A 9,992-nucleotide genomic window follows, 5' to 3' on the forward strand; every position below is an offset into this window, starting at 1 on the left:
ATCAGCGTCAAACTGACATTTTTCAGACACCGCATGTAACTTGACAGAAGCTGATTGGTTAGTACTTTGGGGGTAATTCAGATCTGGTCGCTGGGCTGCGGTTTTTGCTGACCTGCGGTTAGATAGTCGCCGCCTACAGGGGGAGTGTATTTTTGCCGAGTGTATTTCGTAAGTGTGCGATGCTATGTGTACGCTGAGCTCCTAAAATTCAGTGTGTGCAGTTTCTGAGCAGCCCAGGATTTACTCCTCCAGTGCGATCACATCAGGCTGATCGGGGCCAGAGCTGACGTCACACACCCTCCCTGAAAACGCTTGGGAACGCCTGCGTTTTTCCGGACACTCCCTGTAAACACTCAGTTACCACCCACAAATGGCCTCCTCCTGTCAATCACCTTGCAAACGCCCGTGCGAACATTTTTTTCGCACCATCCCGCTGCTGACTAGCGATGCCCTTTGTTGTTGCCTGACGTGCATAGGCGTGCACAGACGTCGACATGCGATTGCCGCCCCTGACTCCCCCCCCCTCCGCCAGGTAACTGACTACGTCCTCCACCCCTTCCACTGGGACATAAGACTGCTCACCTGGGCCGCCCAGGTAAGCAGTCTATATCCAGGAGAGGGGAGGTTAGAGTAGACTATAATGCGGCGGACAGGGGGAAGTCCGGAGCGGCACCCGCATGTCGGCGTCTGCGCGCGTCTATGCCAACGCGCATGTGCTTTGCGGTGCATATGCATGCGCATTTAGTACCTGATCGCCCACTGTGCAAAAGCACACAGCAGTGATCAGATCTGAATTACCCCCTATGTGTCTAGCCAAGCTTTGATAAATACCCCCCTTATGTGCCTAACAAGTGAGTTTGTGTAAAACTACTCAGACTAAGGGGCCATTTAAATAAAATGCACTCACGATGTTGGTATTTACAATGAATGAACACCATATGGGGTAACGGGTAAGGGTTTATCCTTACACCCGTACCTGTTTAAAAAAAAAAAAAAGCCCAGAAAGTTGTGAAATAAATTGTGTGAACGACTCTGAAAACGATCTATGGCTAGATAACATGCCATTTACTATGTTTCCGGCTTTTAACATTTACATTTCGTGTAATCACTGTACATAACTGTTTTTTTACATTATTTGCCTGAAGGAATCCTGCTGTTTGCTGCTACTCAGCCACAGAGAGAGCGGAGAAGTCGCTGCAGCAGCGCAAGCATCTCTGCGGCTGAGTGTGGCCACGGCGCCTGTGAACCACAAGTACGGTGTAACATACAGCAGGGGACCCTGCGCCCGTGCACAGCATATAGCATGGACCCGCGCCCGGGCACAGGTATACAGGTGTGGCTTCTTTTAGTTGCATAATGAATATACCAACCATGAGTTATTATTACTATTATGAATGAAATGGTCACGTATCCTGCCACCGTCTCTATACAGAGCATGACGTTCTGTCCTAATAACAGAGGAGGAAGTCCCGGTCACCTGCGGAGAGATCGCTATCGGTGTGCCCTGCACTGTGCTGCCCTGGCTGGAAGCAGCTTTCTCCTTGTGCGGCTCCTCCACCGCTTCGGAGACTGGATGTAACTGCTCGGGTGCTGCTGTGTGCTCTCCAGAGCCAGAGACGTCGTTCTGCAGGTGAAGATACCGCCATAGGCGCTGGGACTCGGGAGAGGCAGGCAGATGGCAGAGCTCGGGCTCCCGTTTCTCTACTACAGACAGGCAACCTGTGGCTCTTCGATTGCTGAAGAACTACATGTTCCACGATGCCCTGCCAGCACCGATGTAACGTAACAAACCCCTCCGCACTGTGATAATAATACATAAGAAGCCAACGCGCATACAGTGTGCCGTCAGTGTACAGGGGGAGGCTCAGGCACAGCTACAGTAGCAGAGTTTCCCATTCTTTCTTGCGGGCAAAGAGAATGAGAGAAGCAGCACAGAGGATTTCCAGCATGCAGCTATAAGCATAGAGCAGCCAGGATCTGTGAAGGCTACATATCTTTACACCTCCATTGGTTGTAGTGTGCAGCAGAGGCAGCTGCCCTGAGAGTGAGAGGAGACACACTGTATATATACTACTGTATATAGTGGTCTGTAGCGCGCCCGGGACCTCAGGCTGCTGCTGCTACTGTTTTCCCATTAAGAGGTTTACAATTTATGTTCAAACATTTCAGCTTTTGTTTCCCTTGTATTGTAATGAATAAAGCAGATTTTCTCAGAGTGCCAAACTAAATTAACCATTGATGGTCATGGTATTTTTTTTATTTTAAAAGTCCTCTAATTTTCCAGAAAGAGAAGTGTGGTGATGTGAGTGAGGGTGTAAGGGAAACATCTCCCCTGCCTCACCCCGCACCCGGGCTCTCCAGGAATGGAAGTTTAGCTGCCCCATTATTTCATGGGGATGAGGTGATGCTGACCCCTGACTCACAGCGCTGGCTCCCAGTCCTGCCCCATCCTAATCAGTAAACAAACAAACAGCTGCTGTGAGAGAGAGGTGAGAGAAAGGGTTACAGCGGCGGCATCGGAACCTCCTATCGCACAGTGACGTCACCGCTTTGGGTTTATAAAATGAATGGGGTGTTGATATGAGTTACAGAAAGAGTGAGGAGGAGGCGGAGGGACGGAGTGATCTGCAGCTGCCCTGTCTGCTACTTGTATTGTCTTACTCTCACACTTCAGGACTTTTTTTTTATATCCTGAGGAGACTGAGTCCTAGAGTTAGGATGCACTTCTGCCATATTGTGGGCTGGGGACTAGTGCTGGCTGTGCTGTGCTTGGGGACGGAGGCAAAGCCCGTTGTTCAGGCACATCAGAAGGTAAGTGTCCACCTGAGAAATTATCCTTAGTTACTACTTCTTGTATTCTCTGTATTTCCACCCCTTTATGATTCTTCTACAACTGTACCCATTCCATACTGGCACTACTATACTAGTTGTAGTTTCCCACACTTTTTGTCAGCCTGGGTCCCTGTGCCCATTATATGCCCTTTCTCCTTCACATGTAAGGGTAGATCACCACTGTGGGTTTATCTAGGAGAGAGAGAGAGAGAGAGAGAGAGAGAGAGAGAGAGATACAGGTTGAGTATCCCTTATTCAAAATGCTTGGGACCAGAAGTATTTTCGATATCGGATTACTCCGTATTTTGGAATAATTGCATACCATAATGAGATATCATGGTGATAGGACCTAAATCTAAGCATAGAATGCATTTGTGTTTCCATATACACCTTATACACACAGCCTGAAGGTAATTTTAGCCAATATTTTTAAAAACTTTGTGCATTAAACAAAGTGTGTGTACATTCACACAATTCATTTATGTTTCATATACACCTTATACACACAGCCTGAAGGTCATTTAATACAATATTTTTAATAACTGTGTATAAAACAAGGTTAGTGTACATTGAGCCATCAGAAAACAAAGGTTTCACTATCTCACTCAAAAAGTCTGTATTTCGGAATATTCCGTATTTCGGAATATTTGGATATGGGATACTCAACCTGTATATACATATGAGACTTTATTTGAGAGACTATACAGTTAAACAAATGATTGTGTTTGCTGTCAAAAGTACTTGTATATGTAATTAAACTATAAGTGAATTCCTTTACTCTGTGGATATAATGATGGAAGTGTTGATTTATAAATAATAATGTAACTGTTTAGAAAATGAATTGGGTGATAATGATGCTTCTGACCATTAGTGTGTAGTGCTTTGAGTTAGATTTAAAGTATTACTAAGAAGTATTAAGTATTGATCTGTGAGGACCATGTGAGAGCTGGGGGACCACACATTTCGTCCACTATCAGCAAGCAGCCAAGTGCGCACAGACAACACTGAGATTTGTCATGTAGACTCCAGGTGCCTGGCTGGGTACCAGAGGATGCTCTGATGGAGAATGGGGGAGTTTATAAAAGCAGATGGTTTATTAAAATAAAAAAATAAATAAATAAAAAGGTCATGCTAGTAGTACAATAGTGAATGTACAGCATGGAAAGAGCATTTCAATAAGAATAGTAGTCTATAAAGTCACTAACAGAGAGGTTGAAAACATGTCAATGGTTCTATTTGTGGCCTCTGTTAACCCTGTGTTGAAAGTCTGATCACTGGCAATATATAAATTAAAGTAGCAACCTTGATAACTTACAGTGAGGCAGTTACAAATTACTAGTGGTGCCTTATTTGTTCTGTATGGCATATAATCAGATAAGTAGACATTTTTAGTACATATACAGAGACGGTGGCAAGCCTACCAAATTAGTTTAGCAGGTGGATGCCTATAACATTATATTTAAATCGCAAAGAAATGTACAGTGCATAGTAATGCAACAGTCAGGAAGAAAAACAACCAGTTTTCGATGTTGGTCTTTCCTAACATTAATATTAATAGAAAAAAGTAAATGCTGTGATTACAATCTAGGATAATATGTGTATTGTATACTACTATAATTTTATCTTGCACACTGTCTTTGACAGTTAGTGAATGTGAAAGTGTTTGATTTAACATCAAAGCCAAGGCAATGGATTGTTTTCTTTTATAAACTTTACTGGTTATTATAATGTGGGGACATTACCCCTACTGGCATGGAATGGGTTACTAAGTAGGTGAATAAAACATGACATAATGCACCGACAGTCAGTCCGTAGCTCAGAGTCCAACACCTAGTCAGCAAAACACCACCAGTCAGTGACAATCTAGAAATACAATCTTTTATTGCTCTATATGCCCCTGTTAAAAGTATTGTATGTGCCTGACGTGACTAGCTCATCCCAAGAACTGCTGTCTGGTTGTTGGATGGTTGATGCTAAAGGACAGAAGACAAAGTCTTAAGGACAATTAAATGTTTATCAAGTTATCACCAATTAAGGGGCATACTTATCGTGGTTGCTGAAATAATATAGAAATTGCAGTTTCTGCATAATTTTATGAATTGTTGCTATGTACTAATAGCCCAATGCAGGAGAATTTGCAGAAACTGCCTGCAGAAGGCTAATTAGCAGTGCAGATGGCTGTGCCCGTTATTTTCAGTGGGGATTACGGTTTGACACCTACCAAACTATCTTCAACTGGCATAAACCACATTAAGCCTACGGAGGCTTACTAGCAGATGAGAGATCTTCTGATCTCCCACCAGCAGCTCTGGAATCTGACACTGTGCGCATGCGATACAGATTATTAATACACAGGCTCATAAAGTAGCTCAGATTGTCAATGGAAAAGTGTGTTATCTAAAAATCATGTCCACTAGTTACACTTATGACTGCATGTGAATAATGTTAGTTTTCCAGAGTCACTTATCTTTTGTGTACAACAACAGAGGGAAATTCACATAGTGCCCAATGTAAAGTTAAGAGCAAATAAAAAAAGGAGCATTTGCTCTTGAAACAGACCTTGCTGCAATTCCAGGTGGTGCACTTGAATTTATGTTTTCGCATGCAGGAAAGATACTACCTGTAGCAAACAAGTACTGGTCAGCTCTGTTTTTACTCTCAAACTAATACCTCTTTTACACCGAGCTTTTGACCCGGGTTATTGCCTGGTTAATCTGGGTTGCGGCTCGGTGTAAAATGGTTTATCCGGGTCCAGTGACCCGAGAATCCAACCCGACTAGCTTGCAGGGTTGGTCCCAGGAAGGAACCGGGCAGTGTAAACGGGTAACCCGGGTTGATGTGAACCAGCACCTGTTCACTGAATAGGAAGAGGCGGTGCTTGGAGATCATTTCATCTCCAAGCGCCGCCTCCGCACGCGGTGAAGTCACCAACCCGGTATATTGCCAGGTCGGGCAGCCAGTCTGAAAGGGGCCTCAGCCAAGTTGCACCTGGGAAGGAGCCGGGAGCGACTCAGTGTTTAGGTATAAAAGTGGTATTAGAAATAAGCTAGGGCGTTCCTCTTCCCAAATACAAATCTCTGTGTACATTTAACGTTTTCCTCAGCTGAAGTGCAACATGGTGTAACCAAGGTGTAAATTGCTGAACTGCTCAACGAATTAGGTCCAGTTGCAAGTCTTACGTGCACAGCACTTTCCAAGGACAAGACAGTTTTAGATTGCCTGCCTGTATTCTTAGTTCCAGATGAAACTTACCTGCTTTGCCTTTCATTACATTCATGTAAGGACAGGTGTTGCTTTTATCCTTAAATATAAGTGGGACCATCCTTTAAAAAAAATTAAAAAAAAAAATTATTATTTATTTTTTTAAAGCATCTGATATAACATATTCTCCACTAATACCCACCTCCTTTCTTTGTTCTCATATCAGTGCATGTAGGTATCAATCTGTCCCACTTCATTGTACATAGACTACTAAATCCTTGCATTTTGTCTCTTTATATTGCAGTCTTTACGCACGTTGCTAGGGGAAGAATTGGCTGAATATTTAGCCTCTGAGGAGAGGGGAGAACGAATCATTGATCCTAAAACTCGTGCTCGACTTCTGAGAGACCTGCGTGCTGACACGCGCTCCAGGGCAGCTTGGGCCAGACTACTCAACGAGTACCCCAACACCCGCAAATACAAAGGCATCAACAAAAAAGGGCTGTCCAAGGGCTGCTTTGGTCTCAAATTGGACCGAATCGGAGCCATGAGTGGCTTGGGGTGCTAGTAGTTGTAGCACCATCTTGTGGTGGTCAGTAAAAACTACTTTATCACTTTTACTTTTGCATGCTTTAATTAAATCACACTAACATTTTTTATTTTTTGTTAGTTGTGATAAGTATTAATAATACAAATGTAACTAAATTATCTTTAAAAAGGATTTACAGGTTTTTCACCTTTATTATCACGCTATTTATTAAATGCCCCACTATTGAGCTGCCCCCCTATTTTCTGGCACTTAATCATTCTATATGCAGTTTTATTATGCAGCGGTCTGTATTGAGGGGCTCAAGACAAACAAATTAACAAATACATTTTGGTAACAAACATAGAGCCCTTCCGCCTCCCCCCCCCCCCCCCTATGAAAATTATGTTGCCTCTTACCTGTGTATGCATCTGTATAGTATAATATCTAGTATTCCAAAATGAACCTACAATGTAACATCTATAGCACAGAGAATAAAAACATATTTACAGCAATTCATTGGTATACATGTGGGTTTGTTTATTGTAGTGTTACTATTACATGCTAGAAGCTTAACAGATGGTTGGGCGAGATATAAACTACATAATATTTTAGATATTCTTGAGTAAAGTTGCAAACAAGCCAACATTCTCTTGGGTTGATATTTAGAATGATTGCACTTAAACAAAGTCCATGTGCTAAAAATGGTTGCTGTGGTTGCTAATTTATTTCTAACCACCTCAATCCACTGAATTGATGGCCCTTGTCACAGTTCTGAGGTACAAATAATCCACTCTTGCTTCTACAGCATGCATAACAATGGTGCATGCAATTTATTTAGGGTCTCTCAAAATATATTTTTAGTGTGTTGTTTGTAATAGGTTATAGTTCTGTTGTATTCCTAATGGGGCGGAGACATAGCCATGCATTTAGTTTTCAGTGATTACTTTGGGAAATGGGATATATCTCTGCCAATGGTCGCTAGACTGAATGCCCCTGTAAATATGTATTATTTCTGGTTATCACCACCATGTTAGCCATGTTCATCCTAACCATTAGAATCTTAAAGTTGTGATTTGGCACAAATCTAGCTCTTTATACTGAAGCAATAGGTGCAGCCTGCACACAGAAATGTGTAGCTTGTGGAAGGAATACAGTGACAACTGAAGGAAAATGAATGATTTCAGGCCAGAGCTCCGCTTCCCAAGCTTCTGGCATTGAAAAACCTGGGGCTGTGTTATTAATAACTAGGATCATAATTCCATCTGCATTTTCCATGTGCTGTTACAAACTTGAAGTGCTGTATGAGAGAAGTCAGAAACCTGGCCTGCCATATACTAATAACAGCACTAATCCAACGTATTTTCTCTTCCAGGCTCCCAACATTGACAACGGTTTTCTGATCACTGGTCATTATCCTGTCTTAGTGTAGACGCCCAGCTGAGAATCTAATGTTTCCAGAAGATTCTGTAGTGAGGGGACGGGCCAGTATGATGGGACAAAGGACCTGCTGTTACCACATGTTTGTCATCATTTTGTTGCCAGAGTGCAAGAGCCATAAATGTGCATTCGCGTACATATATGTAATGAGGGCTGCCTAGATGTTTACATATCAGTGTTCAGACACGGTGGCCAAGTAGACTGTCACATGTGTTCTCCACACATGGGGTCATTAGACTCTGTATGTGCAAAACCATTCCTAATTCATGGACTGTCGACATTTCAGGCTTATGGAATCCTCTCCAGGTTACAGTTAAGTTATCACATGCCTATTTTTTTTTTTCATCTCTACCCTGAGATTTAACCCTTGACAGCTCAATGTCGGCAGAATATGTTTGAGCTACTGTTTGTGGTATAATGAGGCACTGGAGTTTGGTTACCAACCTGCCATATCCATATTAATGACCAGCCTCTACCAGAGAGGTCAATTATGCTTATCCAACTGCTGCAAAAATAGGGGAAGACTGCAGTGCTTTCTGGGACAAAAGGTCGGTCTCAAAACTTTAGTGGCTGCTTAACCATTTTTAATCTTGTCTGTTAGACTGTCAGTTTTACGCTGATCTTGTGGCCAAGTAAATAAGCTCCAATGACATGAACTTAATGTTTTATTTTTTTGTGTTTTTACTTTTAGACTCTTAGCTTTGTCTCAGAGCTGCAAATTATTGTAGGAAAACAGGGAATTCGCCTTCTAATTTAGAATAAATTACAGCTGTGGGAAATAAATTAATTGGGCTTCCAGCTGACACGACACACTAGCGTGATGTGTGACTTTACAGAAACGATCTAGAAGAAGAATGTGAAATTAGACAAGAGCCCTAGAACATTCCCATCTCTAAATATAATAATAAATGTATCCAATTCTATAACTTTTCGATAATTATCATATCATGCCAATTTACATGGTGAACCACAGAGAGCTTACTATCTCTGCTATGATATAGTCAATTGCACGGTTACATAATCTCAGAACTGGACAAATTCAGTTAATCTGTATGCAAAGGGTTTCAGTGAGGCTGTGCCAGACACACTAGACCGACCAGGCAAAGCACACATAGAGTCTCTATCCACTTCATTGGGAAGCCCACAAGTTTTGTCAGAGAGAACGAATCCAGCAGTGCAGGGATTACGTCTCCTTGGGTACTTGTATACATGAAGAGGGAGGGGGCCTGACAGCTATATGAAAATTCTCACCTTGCATCAATGTATTTATGTTGTAAAGCTATTTATATTGTTTATGAAGAGATATTTATAAAGAACTTTTATTTATGTAATGAATTGAACGGGGTCAAACATTGTAACTTTTTGTCCTAAATAGTTGAAACGTTTTAAGATAAAAGAAAAAAGTGGAAAAAAAAATAATTCCATGTACATTTGGAATCTGTCTTTATTTCTCTGTGTTTTGGGATTTCCAACACTGCAACTGTAAAGATCACTACAGCTGTTGTACAATTACATACCCTGGGTTACTAGAAGATTGGGTGGATGATCAGAACAGCTCCCAAAGTCTACTCATCCTGCTAAGACAGACAAAAGACTAGTTAGTCTGCATCTAGCAGACATTGGTGAATCCACTGTGTATGTTTTTGATGCATGTACAGTATGTATGAGCATATGGAGTGTGTAGACATATCCAGGTTATTTCAAAAACGTACACTGATATTTTTAATTTTTTTGAGGGACCAGTCCTAGTTACAAACATGCCATATAAATAAAGTTTGAAGGACATATTGAAAGTAATTCATAGATTTGTATATGGCCTCCTGCAAATGTTGATGTTTTATTGTTGTAGATTCCATTTGCTTTTTTTATATTATTTTTTTTTCATTGCAACTTGAATATCACACAGGTAGAGAAATGTTTATTCCCCTTGCCCCTTTCTATAACACAACTGTTATTTTACAGGCTGTGTTAGATCTGGGCAACTTTTCTATTT

At 41.7% G+C, this 9,992-nt stretch overlaps 1 protein-coding gene across 1 annotated transcript; it reads left to right on the plus strand.

Annotated features, from left to right (window-relative positions):
• Positions 1-2,493: 2,493 nt before the first annotated feature.
• On the plus strand, positions 2,494-9,339 carry NPPC (natriuretic peptide C). Its single transcript, XM_063916544.1, has 3 exons — positions 2,494-2,811; positions 6,338-6,625; positions 7,935-9,339. The coding sequence occupies exons 1-2, from the start codon at positions 2,581-2,583 to the stop codon at positions 6,599-6,601; spliced, it is 495 nt and encodes a 164-aa protein (XP_063772614.1). The 5' UTR covers positions 2,494-2,580; the 3' UTR covers positions 6,602-6,625; positions 7,935-9,339.
• Positions 9,340-9,992: the final 653 nt, after the last annotated feature.

The sequence above is a fragment of the Pseudophryne corroboree genome, chromosome 4 (genome assembly GCF_028390025.1).
Source record: "Pseudophryne corroboree isolate aPseCor3 chromosome 4, aPseCor3.hap2, whole genome shotgun sequence".
Taxonomy (NCBI): Eukaryota; Metazoa; Chordata; class Amphibia; order Anura; family Myobatrachidae; genus Pseudophryne; species Pseudophryne corroboree.

Bases quoted from the DNA above. Each gene is read 5' to 3' on its own strand.
- NPPC (XM_063916544.1), top strand. From the start codon at position 2,581: ATGAGTTACAGAAAGAGTGAGGAGGAGGCGGAGGGACGGAGTGATCTG. The intron at 2,812-6,337 runs GTAAGTGTCCAC...TTTATATTGCAG, and splicing joins TTGTTCAGGCACATCAGAAG to TCTTTACGCACGTTGCTAGG.